The sequence below is a fragment of the Limulus polyphemus genome, unplaced genomic scaffold (assembly GCF_000517525.1).
Source record: "Limulus polyphemus unplaced genomic scaffold, Limulus_polyphemus-2.1.2 Scaffold4456, whole genome shotgun sequence".
Classification (NCBI taxonomy): Eukaryota; Metazoa; Arthropoda; class Merostomata; order Xiphosura; family Limulidae; genus Limulus; species Limulus polyphemus.
In genome coordinates this window covers 13,651-36,158 of record NW_013670066.1, presented here as the reverse complement: position 1 = coordinate 36,158, position 22,508 = coordinate 13,651, and the positions used below count along the sequence as shown (strand labels likewise).

The window sequence follows — 22,508 nt, the reverse complement described above, 5'->3', positions numbered from 1 at the left end:
AAAACTGGAAAACATGATGATATTATGTAAATTTCTTTGTTGAGGCCATTGGATGGTAAAGGTTAATATACTTATTCATCTGTCTGTATGTTTCCTGTCAAGTAGTCAAAGCTTTTGATGGTATTCTCCCACACCTTGATATTGACTTTCACTATTACATACACATTTGGCTTATTCTGACCACTAACTATCTTGCACACACTCATTTGACCACATGATTAGCTATATCTCGTGGATGAATCATCCACAATCCACATCCCATTTAGTACCAACACAGTATTTAGTACATCTGGGATTTTTGGATATTATTTCAAGAATAAGTCTGCTTTTTAAGGTAGTTTTTGGCAGAATGTTCTATTAGAGTTTTGAGCAAATTCCTGTGCAATCCCTATAATGATGGGAAAATATGTAGTTATTTTACATAGAAGAAAATTGTATGCAGAAGGATGGTGGAAAAATTGGAAATGGAAAATCGGATCTGTTTCTTGACATGAACTACAAGTCATTAGTTTAAAGCCATAGTGGAAATGAGTATATCTTTAAACTTCATTTTAATTCTAATACATAATTTTTGAAATTTTCAGGAAATTTTATATAAACAGTTTTATGTTAATAATGTTGAAAGCAGTACTAGTTTCTGTCAGTTGGTTGCCATAAATGACAACCTGATTTGTTAAAAAGTTAACAAATCACACTGATTTCCAGTAGTTTGTTGTTTATCAAGTGAAAATACATTTATGTCAAGGCTTTTTATTATGAGTGATGATATCTGTATCTGTCAAAAAGAAAAACAAATGTATGTAACTGATGTTGAATTCTAGTGGATGTGATTTATGTATAGCCAGTCTAAAAAATATTTATAAAAAACATGGGTATTTACATTTTTTACTGAAAAATAGAAACAAAGTTTAATTTTTTTAATACCCTGAAATATCTTAAGTTAGAGAGAGGTGTTTTACCCCAAGATCAGAATTTCATTCAGTTGCTGTTTTGAAACCTTTTGTCAGTTAAAAAGTTAAATGTAAAACAAAAGTTAGTAATTGTAATACTGCATTAAAGTCTTATTTGTACAATTGATGTTTGTAAATGAAAGCTGCATCAAGATTTTAGTAGCATTTTTCTATTTTTACTCATTAGACTACTTGCCAGTAGGTTATGTTCTGGAAATTTTATTTAACTCTTTTATCATTGTAAGTTTAACTTAAAGCAATAAATATTTCTTTAACTGGAATTAGAGATAGCCATGTAGCATTAGTATTTTTTATTAGCTGCTTTTGCCTTAATTCTTGAGGGATTATGGTTTTTATGTTTAGGGTTACACTTATTATTGATACTTCTGTATTGTTGCTGACTAATTGTTTACACTCTAAGGAAGTTTTCCTATTGCTGTGACTGTGATGTGTTTTAGAAATAAGCAGTTCATTGTTGTTCTTTGTCATGCATTGTTTGGGGAGGATTAAAGTCCAAACATTACAAATCTTTAAATCTTGATTTTTATTGAGGTAGTTGGCATATCTTATTGAATATTGTTTCTTTGTTTATTTTTCCACCTTTCATTTTGGATATTTTTCCAGGTTTTGATGATATGGGTAGTCTAATGTTATATTGTGGCAGTAATTTGAGCATATATTAGTTTTGTAACAAACCCATCCTTTAATGTTTCTCCGGATTTCTTCTTTATTTGGGTTGCCACTTGAGCTAAGAACTTTGTTAATCACTACTTTGTGTTATTTTTTGTTGTTTCACTATGATTGAAAATCTTGAGTGTTTTCTTCTATGTAAATAAACTTAGAAATTTAAATTAAGGTAAGTTCTTTTAATCTTAAAGCTTAATATTGTGTTTAACATTATTGTGGTATTGATTTTTACATTGGTTTTCTTTAGGTTGAGTAGTTTTATACGTTATTGCAATATTTATGAAGTTTTTTATTTTTCATGCTGGTTTTAATCAGTTTTCTTCTGACTCCATCTTTTAATCTATTTGATAATTTTGTGTTTTACTGAAGGTTACTGGTTGGACTGGGAATTTTTTGTTTTGTAAATAGGTTTTATTGTGCATTGATGTTAGATACTGTATCTGAGAATATCTAAGAACAGTAAGGTTGTGTTCTTTTTGAATCGTGAATCATATGTTTGGCTATAGGAAATTGGAAGCTTGTAAAAACAGCTGTTATAAATTGTCTTCTGTTTAGGTTATCATATTGCAACGGTATTTTCAACATTAATACTTCACAAAACACAGTATACATCAACCTACTGTTACACAATCTGGTATCTAACCTTCATATCCATTCACCTCACTCAAAAAATTCAGAATTGTTTGAAATATTTATGGGTGTTTCCAATAAGGTACTCTCCCTCCACTCAAGATTAGCTTTTCTTGTTTTGTGCTGCCTTCTATATGCAAACTTTTTCAGAAATGCATGCCACAAGCCTTCATCCTCCCTCTGTTGGAATCCAAAGTTCCAACATGTCTCTCATGCAAATCATATGTCACCTGTCCACCAACAGGAGAGCACCACTATCACATGACGCATGTTACTCCCTCTACGTGCCACTACCGAATTATCACTTCTCGTTTGGCAGCTGTTGAGTTCAGACATTCTTTTTTACATTGTTCAGTTACCTTGAAATGATTTATTTTTTTTCTATTTTTTCTATTTTTCTTAACTTTATTTACTACACTTCACAGTTGTGGAGTTAATATTTTGATATAGCATTACACCCTCGTGATTCCTGCTTATGAATTCCGAAGTTACAATCACCACTTTGGGTATTTTGCAAGCATCTGATATCGTATTTTCAGGCATGGGCAACCTGTTGGAAGATATATCGTCGCTCATTCACCAGAAGATTTAGCAGTGTATAAGCCAACCTCTCTTGCCTACTTCGGCCCCACTTCCTCCTGAGCCTTTCGGGCCGGGCCAGGTTGAAGATGATTTTGATCATTTGCCCCCCCACACACACACTCACCCGAAGTTTGCTGCATCCTCCCATTCACTACCTAATGATTCAGCTCATCCATCATCAGTCTTTTCAGACTTTACCTCTCAGGTATGTGATATTTTGTCTCTTACACCTGTTTCCTATGACCCTAAACCTTCCTTCTTACATGGAACAACTTCCCGACCCTATTTAGTATTTCCCTCGTCCCCCAATATTAGGGTTCATGCAGACCCAATTGCCTCTCAACTGGGGGAGGGCATTAGTATGCCTTGTCCACCACGGACTTCAGATCAGCCTGCCCTTGCTTATCTTCGGGCAGACTTTCCCTTTCTCGACCAACAGTTGTTGGGGTTAATTCTACCTGTTTGGGGGGCGAACCCAGATTACCCTGTTCAACTTACCCAAGCCCAATTTTCTCGCCTTCATCTCACCCTTACAACCTTGTTAAGGTACCTTTCTTCTGTCAGAGGCTCTTCACAGGAACCCTGAGGGTTTTTCTGTTGAAATCCTCTCCATCCTTACTTCTACGTTGGCACATCTGTCGTCTTCGGCTCTCGTGCTTTAAACGTGGTTTGTCTGTTGTTGGAATCTCTTGGGGAATGAAATTCAAGAGATGAATCCCCACTGCTGTTGGTGGATTGTGCATCATCGAACTGTGGCACCTTGGGAGGTTGGAACAGGAAGAAGTTGGGAAGGGGAAGGTCGATGAACAGGAATCACTGTCGTGCTCAGTACCAACTACGACAAACAAGCTATCCAGGTAGTAAGGGTAGAATGTTGATGGGTCGAGGCCACCCGCGACTCCAAAGATTCAGGAACCGAGTCAAATACTGCCACAAAAATGGCTCCATTTGGTGGGCCCTCAGATAAGGAGCCTGGAGACGGGGCCACACCAAAACCGCATCATGAATCTGTGGGGACCTTTTCTTGCTGATATCTGGGTTCACAAGGTGCACTCGGAGGGAAATACGTTATCCACTTTCTCTCCCTTCTCCTCAGGATCCCTCGACACACCAACGATTGTGAGAGCCAGTTCAGGACCTCATCACACAACAGGCTATTGAACCAGCTCCACCAGATTCAGGGAGGAGGATCCTCCTGCCTGTTTGTGGTTCCTAAGAAGAGCGGAGACTGTCATTCTGTCATCGATTTATTCTGTCTCAATTAGTATGTTCACACTCCTCGCTTTACCATGGAGACATACCTTTCTCTTTGGTGGGCATTTTCTCCAGCTTTTTGGATGACCAAGGTGGATATTTCCAATGCTTACCTACACATTCCTGTGGTGGAGCATTCCCATCCATATCTTTGTTTGTCCATTGGGGAGGTTGTGTACCAGTTTTGCACCTTACCTTTCCGCCTAGCTTCAGCACCATATGTTTTGTCATGTTGCGCACTCCTATGCTTGACATATTCATTCCATGGAGTTGTGCTTCCATGTTTATATGGACGACTGGCTTCTTCTTGCTCATTCCGAATGGGAATCGGCCTGTCACACTCATCAGCTCCTGGCTGAAGCTGTGAGGGTGGGCTGGTTGATCAAGTTAGAGAAGTCTTTCCTTTGTCCTACCCAATATTTCATCCATTTGGGTGTTTTCTTCACCACCCATCTAAGTTGGGCTCAACCCTCTCCTCTCCTGCTTCATTCTATGGAATGTGAGGTTCTATCACTTTTGGGGATGTGGTCCTCCATGACTCCTCTCATACCCCAGGGCCCATATACAGTTTCTTCAATGGGGCCTTCACGATCAGTGGAACCTCACCCAGGATCCCTTGGATACTTCTATATCCCTTCCCTCATCCCTTGTAGACAATCTCCATTGGTAGTTGAACAGGGCCCACACATCTGTGGGGATCCCACTTCCTCCTCTGCAGCCAGATTTACATCTCTTCATGGATGCATCCTTTCAGAGCTGGGGTGCCTGGGTGGATCACCAGGAGGTTTCGAGTTGTTGGTCTGTGGAGGAGAGTTCTCTTCACATCAGTGGTCTCGAACTCCTGGCTGTTCATCAGGCTTTGGATTACTTTTTTTCTCTTGCCACCCACCGGCTGGTTATGATCCATTCCAACAATTCTACCATGGTGGCTTATACCAATCAACAAGGTGGCACCAGATCCAGATCCCTATGTTTTTGCACTATGGATCTTCTTTATTGGGCTCACACACATCACATTCGTTTGATGGTGTGTCATGTACCAGGTGCTTTCAATCTCATAGCCAAAGTGTCTTTCCTGACTGGACTGTGTTTATCCCAAGGAGTAGTCCCTTCATCCTTCCATTTTTTGGTGGCTCTGTCTGCATCTGGGTATGCTCCATATCGATGCCTTTGTCACTACCCTCAATCACAAATTACTTCAGTTTTGGTCCCCAGTCCCCTATCCTCGAGCCTTGGCTATCGATGCCTTCACTCAGGATTGGTCTCATCTGTTTCTTTATGTTTACCCTCCCATCCAATTACTTTATTGGGTGGTCTCCCTCATTCATGCACAGTCCTTCTGATTGCTCCTTACTGTCCTGCTCAACATTGGTTTCCTTGGTTGCTCCAACTGCAGATGGTCCCTCCCTTCCCTCATCCTGACCTGCTCCATCAACTCCACTCACCAGCTCTCCATCCTGTGCTGGCTTTTGTCAGGTCCTTGGTGAGGAGTTCCAGTTTCTCTTGCAGAGTAGCTTCACATTTAGCATGTTCTATTCGTCCTTCTTTGGCTGTCTATCAATGCAAATGGAGCATTTATTGCTCCTTGTCATTGACTCGGGTTTTCCAGGCTTCACACCCAACAGTTACTTGTATCTCTGAGTTTTTAATGTGTCTCTTTGAAAGGGGTTCTTCAGTCTCCTCGATTTCAGGGTTTCGGGTGGTGTTATGCCATACATTACTTTTTTCCCACTTCTGCAGGAGCTTTGCTTCCCCTGTCCTTTCCCTGTTAATCCATTCTTTTTCCGGCTTTGTTGGTCACCAAGGTGTATGTTTCTTTCGGACTGAGACATTAATGTGGCCCTTCATGCCCTCACTTTATCTCTGTTCAAATCTCTGTCTGTGTTCCCTGTTTCACCTCTCTTTGAAGGTGCATTTCCTCCTCCTCCTGGACTGTGGGCTTCGTAAGTTAGATATTTTTGCCCTTGATGTTACCAGGACCTTTTACCACTCCTCTTACCTTATCCTTTATCTGGATTATCCTTTTCTTCTCAAGACCTCTGTGGCTGAGAAGATCAGTCCACCTTTTCCCCCTATCTGCTTATCCTCTATATCTAATTTCTATCCTCGTCCTGATCCGGATAGAAAAACGGAGGGCAGTGGCAGGTCAGAAAATTCTATTGCTTTTTTATCCCTTGTCAACTTTCCTTTTCCCATGGTCTTTCCCAGTTACCCTGACCAATTGGGTTTGACTTTTGATCCAGTTGACCTATTCCTTCTTGTCTTCTCCCTAGAGTGATCTCTTTCACATTTCCTCATGTCAAATCCATCATCTTACCTTCTCCCATGCCTCTTGTCTTCATCAGCCATTGGAAGAGATTCTGAGATTGGGCACTTGAATGACTACACACACGTTCATCTCCCACTACCTTCACCATATCTCTGTTTCAGCTTTCTCTGGTTATTGCCTGCTGCCTGTGGCTATTTTACAGACTTTGGCATGCTATGACATGAGGTAAGTCATCAGTAATCCTTTTTTTTCTTTCAGGGGCCCCTGCTTCAGCTTCAATTTGGAACCCGCTCTGTAGCGAGTGGTGCCTGACCAGGTATTCTGTCTGTACTTGGAATGTGTTCCACTTAGATGGCTATAACCATTTGCAGACATCTTGCTATCAAATCTGCACTGGACGCCATTTTGATTCTTATACATTTTCCAAGGCTATGCACACTCACTCTTGAGATGGGGTGTTTCACAAAATCACTAGAGTGTAAATTCCTCATGATAATTACATCATAATATGCCCATCCCAGATATTACCACCCATGGATGGCATGGGTAAAGCAGAAGTGGATTGCTGCCTATCCCTGCTATGCCTAGATTCAATACATCAGCGTGATCTGCTTTCCAAAATAGGGTTTTGTGATCACTTATTGCACTGTCTCTGGTGTTGCAGTCCCTTCAGATTCTCCACCTCACTTTTCCCCCTTTCTTTTAGTGCAGTATGGGAGTCCTTACCACCTACCAGTTCCAAGCCACATGGAGGCAACCTGCTGGATGGGTTCCACAAAGATGGCTGTAACCATTCGGTTCAGAGTAAGGCAGTAGTGTTCTGCCCTCCTGTTGTGTGCACTCCTCCTACCCTTGCATGAATGTTGGTACCCAGTGAATGAGGTTTGGAGATCGACTGAACCAATCACACAAGTCCTTACACAGGCTTCGGGTTTTCCATCTTCCCCTCTTGACTTGTCTTCTGTGTTGTGGGCCGTAGAAGGTGTATGTAGCCTGTTTCCACTTCTGTCTTGGGTTTTCCATCATTGGAAGACAAGGTTGTTCCCAACATGTGGTCATTATGGGCTGGTTTTAAGGTCACGGGGATGAGTGTATGTGATGGACTTCCCTCGGATTCCAGATGATACATTCCCAGATCCCTGGCATTAGGCTACCCTGTGAGATCCTGGAGTAGAATGTTAGGTTCCCTCTTGACTCTGGGAATTGAGGTGAAGACAGTGTGATCCTCATCCTACCCTCGTGAGGATGTCGGTACCCAGCGAGTGAGGTTATGGATGTAGTTGACCTACTGAGTACAGTTCATTGCACCCTAGCCACTCTACACCATGGGTGGGACACATTCTTACTTGACCACTTTCCATCATGGGATTGAGTGATTCTGATTTCGGTTTAAGATCACATTGCTAAACTATCCTCTCCCATGCGGATGTGCTCCCTTTAATGTTCCAACATGTATGGTCCTCTTGATCACGTCGATGTTCATGGTGAAGAGATACCTGGCTCAGATGTGGTGCAGTACTGCTCCTCAGATCATCTGATCTGTTCCTCTTATTTTGGGGGTGTCCTCCGGATGCTCCCGGGGGGATACACCTGTGCTTCTCTCGCATGTGGGATTCAAGATAATCTTGTGAGTGGAGGGAGAGTACCTTATCAGAAGTTATAATCTTCCTAAATGAAAATGTATTTCCAATAGGTACTTCCCTCCACTCACACTTCTCACCCATCCTCCCCACAATTTTCCGGAACTCGCATCTTCTGCCAAACTTCAAAGTAATAGTTCAGTAGTGGTGCGTAGAGGAATAACATGCATCACGTGATAGTGGTGTTCTCCTATTGGTGGAGATGTGATGCATGATGATTTGCATGAGAGACATGTTGGAACTTTGAATTCCAACAGAGGGTGGATAAAGGCTTGTGGCATGTGTTTCTGAAAAATGTAGAGAGCAGCACAAAACGATAAAAGCTAATCTTGTGAGAAGAGGGAAGTACCTATCAGAAATAAATTTTCATTTAGAAAAATTATAACTTCAGAAACATATGCAACCAAAACAAACTTAAAGAAGAGGAGATCTTCTTATCCAATAACTACCTTGTAAATTTCAAGAACTGCAAAGACACACAGTTTCAACCACTGAAACTGAACAATAAATCTAGAATTAATCAAAATTCCACTTCCTTTCCTCTCACACTTGAGCTTTAACTTAGAAGAATTTGCAAAAAATTCATTGTATAAGTTTGTGTAAAATCCTTAAACAAGTCCAATATGCATGCTAATTAAAGTGAAATAGTCTAGCTATGAAGAAAGCAAAATAGAAGTCAGTTATAAAGTTTTTATTTTAATTTATGCATTGGAGAAACCAGTGAAACCATAGTAAAAATAACTATTCATACTTAATAAACAATTTCAAATGAAGAAAACTATTAGATAGAAATATTACAAGCTGGGATTGACTATAATTTTAACTTCCTCAAATGAAATGCTTGCAATGATGATATCCTATATTACAGCTTAATGATAGCCATACTTTTTAAGCTAAAGAACTATACAGATGGCAACACTCACCTGGAATGAATGATAAAAACAAACTCTGCAATAAGTTCTTGATACCAGTATAACCAGCCATGATAGCACAAGCACTGAGAAAGGCCTGAACATAGAGTTTGAAGCCACGTTTTTCTGAAGATCAATAGCCAGAGTATTCTAAAAGAAATTCCAGAACCAAAATACATTTGTTTATATATGATTTTTGATGTGAGAGGATAATATTTTTATAGGGTTTTTGTAACTTTTTGTTGTTTCTTTATTTCAGTCATAAAACGAGTAAGATGACTTCTCCCAGCAAGTTTCCAGATTCCCCAACTAAAAGTATGTCATTAACTTCTCTTTCAACAAGAAAACCAGTTTCCAACATACCAAAGAAACTTACAGATCCTAATAGTGAAGTATCTACCAGTTCTAAACCAAAATTCTCCTTTTCTTGTAATGCAACAGCTACTTACCAACAAGACCATGAAGACAAAGATGGAATAACTGTAGGGAAAGAGATAAAAACATCTCCTGATAGAAGTCCTGTTGAGGTTTCCAAGAACACAGGTTTAAGCTTTGGTTTTTTAACAATTGATGACAAGTTGCTAGCTTCCAAACAAGAAATAGTTGAGATTCAGAACACAGAAGTTAGTGGTCTTTTGTGTGAGTCATCCAACAATGATTCAGTAAATATTTTCACCACCACCACACAACATGGTTTTACTCAAAATTTTAAATGTCAAGATTCAACCTCTGCTGTAGAAAAAAAAGAAATTTATGATCATAGTGTTAATGAGATGAATATTCAAAGAGTAAGCACTGCTTCTGTAATGCCTAGTAATAATAATAGTTTGAATAGCCAAAACATCAAACTTCAAAGGCAAGTCAGTAACTTAAGTTCATCACTTATTCAGCCAAAGCTGAGTAATGTTCCTTTTAAATTAAACAACACTAAACTTGATCATCATGTCACTACTGTAGCTGAATCTTCTGTTTTTTCTGGAGCAGAACGATTACTAGAAAAATCTGGTGAAAAACCTCCTGACCTTTTCTCTGTCTCCCCAACATTTGTCAAAGACACTTCTTCGAATTTCTCCCAAGTCCCATCTCTAAGTGAGATATCTGTTCCTGCTGGCAATGAGGAGGAAAGAAGTAATTCATCCAATATTTCAAACAATAATAGCCAATCTGATGACAGTGCTTTTTGTGATGATAATGATAATATTTTATTCCAATGCATTCAGTCTGAAGTATCTAAAGAACAGTCGTCTCTTTCTTCAGAAGCTGTTAATGGTGCATGTGGTAAAAGTTGTTCCACACATACAGAGTTGAAACTGTCTAGTATTTTGGACAAAAACTTAAGATCAACTCATGCCACATTTACAAAAACTGGAGTTTCAAGCTTGGAAACAATTATACCAAAAGATTCACAGTACATGTCTCCTAAATCAGTAACACCTAAACCTGATCACTTTTGTGTTAACAACATACCTGATATCAGTAGAGTTAATGAAAAATACCTAGATCCCCATACACATGAAAGTGATCCTCTAAAATTAAGTGACTCTTCAGAAGCTTATCTTGAACTTTGCTTGAAGTCACCTCAAGCTTATGCAGCAGACAGAACACCTGAAACTCTCCATAGAAATTCTCTCATTTCCCTTAGTGCAGAAGATTATAAAGATGACAAAGTGACCAGTGCTTGCATTTTTTCTCATGACATAGATAGCATGATTGGTGAGTGTTTATTTAGACTAAATCTTCGTTATTATTGTTTTATAGTATCTTTTTATTTTGTTTAGTAATACCATGATTTATTTCAGACTCAGAAATCATTAGACTATAGTTTTATAACATTAATTAACTTGATTTTATAAAGGTGTGAAAAATGTTCATCTTGTAAGAATATATGTGAATCTTTGATACTGTTGATAGAAAACTAAATTGCCAAAGGTATACAGAATTAACTTCTAGATATGCTCCTAACTGCTAGGTGAATACTAACAAGTTTGGGAGCTTCAAACATCATATGTTATGCTTACTTATGAAATTATAACTGAGCTTATTATGAAATTATGACTGAGCAATTATAACTTATGAAAAAAAATTAGTTAACAAGAACTGTGATAAATAGGTCAGTGGTTAGAAATGTACTTATCAGTAGAATAATTGTATAACAATTACACAAGATATCTGTGTGTTTGTAAACATTGCAGTAAATTTGTTACTCTTGCAGCTTCTTTATGAATTGTATATTATAATTTTCTTGTAAGAAAACTAACACCATCCTATTTACTTATTGATTAAATTCAGATTGTTTAGGAATAATATTGTAACTTCAAAGAGTAATTGCTTATGCTACATAGCAATTAAAGTAAGCATTTGTAATTACTTATGAATGTCATATTTTTGTTCTTTTTCAGGCACAACAAAACAAATGGAAAGTATGACACAGCTAGCAAACAAACAAGAAATTCCAGATGATCTGACACAAAATTCTGTAATACCAAATAATGTTGTAGAACCACAATCTTTGCCAACCCCTAAGGAGAAAAAACGAACAAGAGCAGGAATCAAACAAAATGGCTATCTGTTATCAAAGGAAGATTATGGTACTCAAAGAGTACATCTAGAAACTGCAACAAGATATGGTGTTGAAGGAACTCCTGTTTGTTCCTCAGGGAGTTCTTTAAGTGTTGATTCTTCAGAACAAGCTTTACGCTCTGGGCAAGGATTACTGCATGCAAGTGAAAATTATAGAAAATTGTCAAAGGAATACAAAGATGAAAAGACTGAGCTGAATGTCAAAGAAATGCAGTATAGTATGGATTTGATGGAAATTCCAATAGTGGATGAAAAAGGAAAAGAAGATGAATATGCTCAAGAAAAGCAAATTATTTCAAAACAGGTTTGTAAGATGGTTGATAATCCAGAATACACAGAAACATTAAAAATAGAAGATTTAACCGATATTCAGTGTGAGGCTCAGAAGGTTATAGAAAAAGTAGAATCTGAATTACAAAGTGACTTGACCGAAAGTAGCATTAGTTGCCTGTCAGACCTGGAGAATGCAAAACCTCCATCTATGTTTGTTGATATAGGATTCTTAAGCATGACCAGTAGTGAATACTCTGATGCTGCTTTTAAGTGCTCAAGAAATGCAGACACAGCTAAAACAAAATATAGAAGTAAAAAAGGATCAAAAAGACCTGAGCAGTCATTCTTTGGAAGTTCAGACATCAGTAATGATGAAACTTCTGGTGAGATGTTGACAGATTCTTTCAGTATGAAAGGAAGTACGGTTTCTGAGGTCTTAGAAAATGTTAATCCTCCATCCTTCATGAATGACTTATCACTTACAGTAAGTTGTTCAAGTATCAATAGCATTAGTTCTGATGTGTTGGAAAATCCAGTTCAGTCAAAAACTGAAATGGACTGCACAAAGGAAAGTGACATATTCAACCGTTTGAGTGCTGCAGCAACTGTTGTTCAAGTTTATTCTCAAGAGCTGAGCAGTATCACGAGAGGAAGCATGAACAACAGTTACAATTCTGGGTTAATAGACCATGTAAAACCTCCTACAGTGTATCAGGATATAACAGAAGTGACAGCAGAGGATAACACTGAACTGGATTTAGATACCTTTGCTTCTGACACTGAGTTTGACGATGATGATCTAAGAGATGATAATGACACACCTGTTCCTTCTACTGAAACACTGAAAGCTCCACAATTGTATTCTTTACAAAATGATGAACAGGGAAGTGTAGAAAATTTGACTTATGTTCTTGATGAATGTGAATCTATGTCTGTAGATGAGGGAACACTTGTTAATGAAGAAAGTGATGGAAACTTGAACTCTGATATCTCCATGTCGAAGGTAGAGGCTGAGGCTTTAAAAGTCAATGCAAATTTGGTTGTTTTTACTTTAAATGAAATGAAAAATGATGAAGTAACTTGTGATGAAAGTGAATTTCAAGATAATTTGCTAGAAGATGAAACTTTATCATTGGTTTCCAATGATTCTGAAGATGAACAAATGAGAGAATTGGAGGTCAGTAAAGAAGAACCTATAAAACAGGAAAGTCTTAAGAGGCCATGTGTTATTAGACCACCAAACAAAGAGACTACCAGACAGATAAGAGAAAAGAAAGAAAGAAAATTAGAACAAACTACACCAAAAATCACCAAATCCCTGCTTCCAGCTATGTCACAGAGAACAGCTTATGGTAGCAATGATAAAAAAAATGCTAATCATTCTCAAATAGGAAGGCCTACAAGGATTTCTATGTCTTCTGAGGAACCAACCAGATCATCAGCACTGAAATCTCCTCAGAAAACTGCTTGTCAGGAAAGTACTTGCCCACCAGCAAAAATAAATTTCAAACAGACTATACCTCAACCTGAACAGTTGAGCTGTTATTTTTCTAAAAGTTCTGATGATGGGGAAGGTAATATCAGAAAAGATAAGAAAAACACCTCCAATAGATTTCAGGAAAGGCTTTCTTGTAAAAATGGAGCAAAAACTAAAGATAAAGATGCTAAGATACTACCACACAAACCATTAGTTAAACAAGGCACTTTCACAAAAGAAGAATTAATTGGTGATTCCTCTCTGCTATCACCCACAAAAGAGCAACAGTCCCCATCGAAGTCGGTAGTATCAAAACATACAATAAGAAGCCAGTGGAAAAGTAAGAACATTCAAAGCAATAACAAAACTAAAGATTTAGGAGTTAGATCATTGAGATATGCTTCATCTAGTCTTAATCCAAACCAAGAAGCTAAGCCAAATAGCTCTAGAAAAAAGGGTTCAATCAAACATAATGACAATAAGCAAAGTGTAAATAAACCTGCTGGTTCAAATAACTTTAGTAGAAGTTCTAGTGCTGATAGTAATAGGTACAGTCGGAGTAGTAATGGCAGTCATTCATCTTCTTCTTCCACTGGAACTCTTTCATTCCATTCAGGCATTCCTCATAAAAGACAAGAAAGAACAAGTAAAGTTGCATCCTTATGGAAAAAAAATGAAACCAGTGTAAAGCAAGCAGAAAGGAAAACTTCTTTTGAATCAAGTAACAATAGCTGGGCTTCCTCAAGACAAATATACAAGAAGAGCCCCTCACATTCTAATAGGTATGTATTCCCTAAGAGTGCAGGTAGTTCTTGAATTTCACATATGATATTTCTTATTATAGTTAAATTTTATGGAGGTTTTCAACTTAGTTTTTCTGAATCTCTGCTAACAACTAATCAATATATTTTAATAAAGATGTACACCTGTTTGTGGTATAAGAACTAGTAGTGCAAGTTTTATCTCTTTCATCAACCATTTTGTTCACAATAATTCCCATTGCAAGAAAAATGTTTAACTTAGGTTTCTTTATAATTTATCGGAATTGTATTTTTTTACTTTATTTTTGATTTCACAATGTTAATTTTTGACATTTTTGAAATTATATGCTTCCCTTAAATTTGTACATAATCTTTTCCCCTCTCAGAGCACAGTCATCTATTTCCATGATTCCCAAAGCTCCTGGTTTTAACAAAAGTTCTACTTACAAGAAATATCCCTCCAAAGACCAACCAGATTTCCATAACTCTCAGCGACGAAGTTTTGGTTTAAGAAAAAATCATAATGTAGAACTAAATGCACCAAAAAGTACTGATAGGTCTAAGACAAAAGAACTAAATTTGCAGGCTTCAGATGTTAACTTTAGTTCTCATACTGGCAGAGGAAGAACTGTTGATGGGGACACTAGAGCTAGTAGTTTTTCAAGAAGGACATTAGATTCAAATAGCAGACAGCAGGTAAGTAAAATATCTCATTGTAAAGGAGGAGAAGAACATGGTGAAAGGGGTCAGGAAAAGTCTTTAAGAGATCATATCTATAATCCACATGCTTTTCCACACCATGCACAGAATCGAGGAATCTCTCATCTTCCCACTCATGTAGGAAGTAAAATATCCAGTGTTCATCACCAACCATTAGGTTTTCCAACACACAGCAAGACAGTGGCTGCTCGAGCCTCAGCAGTAGTTGCACCCTTTAACTATGTTCCATCTCTGGCTTGTATAACTCAACAGAAATCTGAAAATGAAAAGACTCGGCAAGATAACATCAATGCAAAGCATGTGTCATCTCAAAAAGATCTGGTTTTCAGTACTGAAGAAGAGAGGAATTTGAAAGATAAGTGTCATCTTGTTACTGCAGTATAAAGCCCATTCTTCACATAAGTTTAAGTAATGAGATGTTAGTTTGTTTCTTTTTACATAGAAGTAGATGTAAATTAATAGTAAACTCCTCCATCAGGCTAAATGTTGAAAATTCTCAAGCTTCTAGTAAAAAATGAAAACTGCTAAATTTAGCTTTTGTTTTTAATCTGGAAGATTGATTGCCATGTTCAAAATAGCTTATAAGCTGTCTCTATGTTTATGTGGTATTAAGTTGGTGCAACAATGCTGATTTCATGCTCAACTATTAGAACTTGAACATGTTGTGTGCAGAACAAACATTTATGAAAGCATAATTAAATAAATAGTTGAAGCAACAGTACTGTAATTGTAATATATTCAGTAGTTTATTGCTGTAAAAATCTGAAAAAAAAAGCTGTTAGGGAAGTTGCTCATTCAAATGCTTTATAACTAGTTCTATACAGGACTATGAAAAATTTTGTATATACTGACTATAATATTCTTTGTAAACATACAGCAGTTGAACCATATAAAACAGAACTAATAGTACATGATTCTTCTACTAAACAATTTAATGTCAGTAAAAGGTAAAAAAACAAATTCAGTTCTTTAACAGCAATACATGGCACTTATTATATATATAAGTGTATTATGACCTGACTTTTTATAAACATTTTCTCCTCAGTGATGGTTTTTTGAGGAAATTGAATAGTGCACAAAATGCTTTTAATACTCATTTTGCAAAAAATTCTGCCAACATTAAAATATAATACAGAAATTATTTATTTGAATACTGATGTATTAGTAAATAGTAATTACAGGTTGTCCTAAAAGTCTGGAACCATAAGTACTTCAATGAATATTACAGAAAAACATGCTGTCTTTGTAATTTGAAACAAGTTTGAAAATGATAGTTCCATTTTCTTTGAACACTGCAAAGCATATTCGTGTCATTGTCGATGATCCAACACTCATTGCAAATTTGTTGTTTCAGATGCTTGGTATCCAAAATCTTCTCTTTATACACACATGTCTGAACAGTTTCCAGAAAAAAGAAATCCCTGGGAATTAAGTCCAGAGATCTTGGGGCCCATTCCTTGGGACAATGCCTGGGAAGTTGTCATAATCAGTCACATATCTGAAATTAAGAAAAGCTGCAAATCACCCATGGTTCCAGACTTTTTGGACATCCCTTATAATGACAAAAATTGTTTCCAAACTTTGCAGTTCTCTCTCATTTTTCTAAAACAGTAGTTCCTATTAATTCTTGCTCTCCAAAGACTTGATTCATTAAGTTTTACTGGTGTCTGAAGTACAACAGAAAGTCATCAGTTTGCTTGTTTACAACAGAAAGTCATCAGTTTGCTTGTTTACAACAGAAAGTCATCAGTTTGCTTGTTTGCAACAGAAAGTCATCAGTTTGCTTGTTTACAACAGAAAGTCATCAGTTTGCTTTTTTGCAAAAGAAAGTCATCAGTTTGCTTGTTTGTTGGAGATTAGCTTTCTTTTTTTAGTCTAATGAAGCCAAATAGTTGCAAGATATTAAAAAAAGTTTTGTGATTGTTATATACGTTTGAGTAATCAGTCTCATTGTATTAATACATAGTCTAAAATTGGAACCACTGGATCAGTTACTTAAAGTAAAGCTATTTCTTGTTACAAGTCATTCAGTTTTGTAAACCTGGACAGTTACTAGTCTTTTCATATCATACTTATACAAACTGACATTATTAGTCAGTGGTTTTTTACTTTTTCTGTTAATTTTTCTTTATTTTTAGCAAATTGTATATGTTGGTTAGTGTGAATGAATATTCTCATGTTAAGCACTTCGATCAAGGTTGAAGAAACCATTCAAATAATGGAAGATTATGAATTCAGGTGCACGTATTTTACTTTTTTGAGTTAGATAGTAAGACTAAGGAATTTAGCTTTGCACTGACTTTTTTTTCAGTTATGATATGTTTAAATCTTGTCAAGTTTATGAGCTGAAATTGAATTTAAAGTAAATTATATAACTGTTAAGATCTCATTATTAGATAATAAAAATGAGGTTTTGTTTTTTCTACAGTGTTTTGTGTTTGTTATACAAACTATAATTTATTTTTCATTTGGAAGCTTATGTAGTCATTATTGATTTTGTTTTTCTCCAACATAATTTTTTGTTACTTATTATGTTATTACTCACTTGAGTCAGAGTTGCTAAAATCCTTTTTTAAAAATGGAAGCAAATTATGTTGAAAATGTAAATTTTGATCAAACGAGTTTTTCATTTATAGTGAATTTTAAGAACACTAAGTATTATTTTTGTTCCATGTTAAAAACAAGATAAAAAGTATTGTTTTGTATTCAGAGGTAATGAAACCTAAAAGTACTCAGTGAATTTTCATAAACTTTGCAGTCATACTGACCAGCTTTTATTGGGGGATACCAATATTTTCAGTTTTCTTGGGAACATGCATATCCTTACAAAAGAGTTGGCTACTCAATCAGTCGTGGGAACCTATATATATATATATAGTGATGCATTATTGAATAAACTATAGATTTTGCTTATTGATGTTATTTGTGTCTGTGAAAGTCATAAAAGAAACAAGTGTATATATTTATTCTTTGGAAGTAAAAACCACTCTACTTTACTTCCTAATGTACTACAGGAAACTATAGCTAAATGATATTTAATGTGAATTTACAGCACAACAACTAGTAAAAAAATATACTTTTAAAGAACTTGTCACTTGCATATGAAGAAATAAGTTTTTGCAATCAAGGTTGTTATTTATTTTTTGTGAACATGTTTTATAGTATTTATATGCTGCTTAAGGTATGTTTGTACATTTTACAGTAATTATAAAATATTTCCTGTAAGGCTTTAAACAACAATGGAATGGATATTTCATGTAGTAAATCTTGACAAGTTTATCTCATAGTTGATTCTCTTGTGTAGTTTGTGATATGATCAGGACAGTTTTTATAAACAAACTTGTTCTAGAAAATCTGTTTTAAAACTGATAGACTTGGAGCTTAGTGAAGGTTATCACTAAAACTTTATTATTATTTTTATCTCAACTGGAAAGTAGCTAAAACTACATTATCTTTGAAGATCTAAAACTAGAAATTAAGAAAAGTAAATTGCATTCCTTAATGAGTGTTGCTAAAAATTATAAAAATAAATTTAAAAGTATGGAAACAAAGTATGATAAAAATGTCAAAATTTAACAGATGAGCAGTTTTCATTGAAAGTGAATTTTAATTCACAATTAGCTATTTGTTTTTTGTTATTTTTTAACCCTATAAGGATATTTGAAACATTCCCATTCTTTGTTTTAAGCGGTTTTAATATTTAAACTTGATATGTCTATGATATATCTTGGAATCCTAATTTTGGAATTTCAGTGGCCATAAGCAGTTATTGGGTAATGTGCAGTATTACAGCATGACCATCTTTTTCTCCACTTTGTTTTTCAGTAGCAAATCTGTTTACACTTAGTTGTGTTATAGAAAAATTTTATCTACAAAAAATATCCCCTGGACCCTTGTCCATGATTTTGAAGTTTCTGGTGGGCCTGGTACTGCACTTTTTCCTGAGACCTTTAGGGTATATTTCTTACATTTAGCTTTTGTCCTCACCTAATGAAGGTTTAGATCTCAACCTATAACCTTCTCCTTGATGGTAATTTCAGAACCCCAAAGTGATACACCAAGTACCACCAGAGTTAATAGCTTTACAATGGAAATAAAGACATTATTTTAATAGTTATTTATCCTTATTCTTTACAGTACAGTAAGTACATGTTTGTATTGGTTACAAATGATTTAATTTTCATGAATGATTTATAAATTTTTTCTTATGCTTCATTTTAAATATGACTTTGAAACCTTCATAAATATCCAATCATGTTTTATCAACATTACAGTGTGAAAATATAATTGGTTAGCAACTTGACCATTATGTTAGAGTGTCATTTAAAAAGACTAGCATAAGCTACCTACACTCAACTGCAAAGTTCCAAGGCCCTCCAATGATTCACAGTGGCCTAGCATACTGATCAAGCTTCTCCATTATCCCCAATTACTTTTATTTACCCAAAAATAAACCTTGTTGGGACACACATCACTGATACCTGAGCACATGTGCTATGTTAACCTCATTAACTTGTAAGTAATGGGATATGAACTTACTTTCAATCATGATGCCCCAGGATCTCAAGTAGGGGATAAGGAACACAAAATCTGATGCCAGATTTGGGTTCAGCAACTCTAAAATCCCACTCCTAGATCTAGTGTGACCTTCTGGATCTTTGTCCCCCTACATAGGAGGTACACCATACATATAAGTATACAGCTGCTCCACCTTGAGTCCACCTTCCAAGTTTGATACTGCTAGCTCCAAAACTATAGAAGGAGTTCCTGGACAAACAAACACATAATATGAATTAATATAGGATTTACTCCTTAAATCTTGAAATCTCTATCAACTAGGAATGAATTAAATTTTCATTTTTTCTCTTCTGTATTGAGTGGATCAAAAGTTAATGTCATTTATTGTAGTATTCCCAAATTGAATCAACTGTGCACTGTACAAGTTCTGATCTAATTTAAAACAAATCATTTGATTTCATTATTGTAGATGATTGATAAATGACCCTGAAAAAACGTTCTCTTGCACTTCAATGCAATATTTATAATGTTAATACTATTTCTAAGATTTTGTGAACAAACTTGTATATCATATAGTATGTGTGTAGTTATCCAGGAATGATAAGATGTACAGATATGATAAATAAACAGCCATAAGTAGATATTTAGTATCCAGTGTGTATCATTAAGTAGCCAATAATGTCTTCTCCTGTATTATATTAAACAGTATATTAAGAATGCAGTATATATATATATGTGTGTATATCAGTGTTTACCAGTATATTGTTCTGTATTTATGCATTGTATACACTATATGATTTCAATAACACTTTTAATACTTATTTTTATGTTCATTTTTGTAAAGCTTTGTCAAGTTGTCAACAGGTCTAATAATGTCAGTGTTTCAAATGGTTATTGTATGATTTTACATATGCTCTATATAATTTCCCCTATTGGATAACAGTGAAAACATTTTCATTAAACAATAAACTAATTGAGCAGCTCAAACTTTTAACTTTATTAAAGTTTATAGCTTTTAGTAATAGCTTTTCATGGAAATGACTGTCAAAAAATTATTTTAAACTTACACTAGGCATGATTTAAATGCTGAATCAAGATAGTTTGTTTTTGATGCACAGATTATATATACAGTGTATGATGGGCTGGAATAGAAATGCAGTATTATAGTTTATTTTTGTTGTTTTCACAGTAAAACAAGTACCATAATTGTTTGTTAAAATGGGCAATGTACTTATGTCACATTTGAAAACTGTTACATTTTATCCTTTCATAATCTGTATTTAGGTATATTCAGAACGTTTTTCAATTCCTTTTATGTAGATGTGCTACAGTTAGTTAATGTCCTTGAGGACAGGATGTAGATAGTCATAAACTTACACTAATTCTCACCATGGTATCATTTTAGATATAGTAGTGGCCATTCTTCAGAGATTATGTTCTTGATATCACAAAACTTCATGTTTCATTCAATGCCACTTTATTGATATGGATGTCAAATATTCTGTTTTAGCAATCAACAACAATTCATATTAACACAAGATTCAGCAAAGCTTTCAATGTTATAAATGTCATAAACATTGCCTTTAGCAAAAGATATGGATCCAAAACTCTATGGTTATTCACTTTCATTATGTATATATATATATTAAATACACATTGCCAAGATGATTTACAGTGTCAGATAACATGACAATAGAAAACAGATTTCTCATATATAAACTAAAATGAATGTAAGCATTTGATGTCAGTGTAATACTTCTATAGAGCTTATACTTGCTTATTCTTTGTTTTGTGTTATCACTCTCTTGGGGTGTGAGTCATACAGAGGCTTGTGAAAGTTAGTGTGAGCTGTAAATTTGTCTCCTCATGGATGTATGTAAAGGGAATGATTACTAATGTAGGTGATATAGAATTGTGGGATACCACAGTAGGGCTTTGATCTTACTTAATGTGGTATACAAAATCTGCCTTTTTATGTAGTAAAGACAATCCATTTTGTATTTGTGGAGTACAGAACTTTGATTCTTCTGGTTCAATAGCTAGTTAGTTAACAACACAGAATCTATCCAGTATAAAGTAACCCCAGGCACATCTGTATATGCATACAGTAGAGACTGTTTTATACATCATGCAAATGAAGTTACTGTATTTTTTGCAATACATATCTGAATCTACTCAATTTTCACAGCTTAATATTTATGGGTTGGCTCCAGTTTTACATGGTAATACCCTAGATTAGGTTATTAAGCTAATGTTGGTTTTGTGATTAAGGATTTATTTTGAAAGTACTTCTTTAAAATATTTGACTCTGCTTTCATGATCATGGGAAGGTGTGTAAAAGGGAAAATCTGTGGTTCAAGTAGGGACAAAAAGTGAGAGCAAGGTTTAGAATAGGCCCTTTTTTGGACTAGAGACTTTCACCAGTCGTGGAAAGAGCTGTGTCTGCATTCTTGATCTGTCTTTAGAACTGAAAATGTGCCGAGCAGCTAGAGGGAACATCTAGATGTTACATCCCATATGTAGAAGCCTGGGGTGACAATGATGGGTCATGGGGATGGCAGTCAGTTTAGATGATCAGAGTCACTGTGGTAAGTTTCTGTGATTTTCATAATCTTTTGTTGATGAGCTCTGCATTACTAAGTGTTGGAAAGGATCACCAGTAGGTAAGGAGAGAGGAAGTGTGTTGGATACATATACTAGAATGAACCGACTACATAGGCTTGCGATGGTTTTATTGTTTTGAAATATTTACATGTTCTGCAGTAATTTTTATATACTGAATCCAAAAGTGATATCCATTTTTCTCCATCATGTACAGATTTTTCACAAAATGTCATATGTACTTTTACATAAGTGAATCATTTTCACCAAAATTGGGTCACATTTTGTTATGCTTAAAATGTTCACAACCACTGGCTATAGGTTTCTCTAGAACAATCGTAACATGAGAGTCTTATCAATCATTCTAGAACCCAAACATAATAATAAAAAATTTTCATTGTAGTAAATGAAATAATAATTTGATCAAAGTAAGATATTTTTTCTTCCTGATTTGTAAAAAATCCTTATGTGATAGAAAATATTTTCCATAATTGAGCTACACAGATTATTTTCGAAATCTGTGTTGCTCAATTATGAAAAATCTGTTATTAAAACCAAAACAACTTTTATGAAGTTTAAATTCACAGGCCTGTGCTATCAGGTGGATTAGGTAGGTCCCTGGAGTAGTCAAGAGCCTTCTGCTTCAGTAAGACAC

At 35.5% G+C, this 22,508-nt stretch overlaps 1 protein-coding gene across 1 annotated transcript in view; it reads left to right on the top strand.

Annotated features, from left to right (window-relative positions):
- Positions 1-17,158, top strand: part of LOC106471173 — a 67,859-nt gene extending 50,701 nt beyond the window's left edge. Inside the window, exons 13-15 of the mRNA XM_013931761.2 lie at positions 9,183-10,636; positions 11,323-14,035; positions 14,401-17,158. Of these exons, the coding sequence (XP_013787215.2) occupies positions 9,183-10,636; positions 11,323-14,035; positions 14,401-15,118 (4,885 nt within the window). The 3' untranslated portion in view covers positions 15,119-17,158. The remainder of the gene's footprint in view (positions 1-9,182; positions 10,637-11,322; positions 14,036-14,400) is intronic.
- Positions 17,159-22,508: the final 5,350 nt, after the last annotated feature.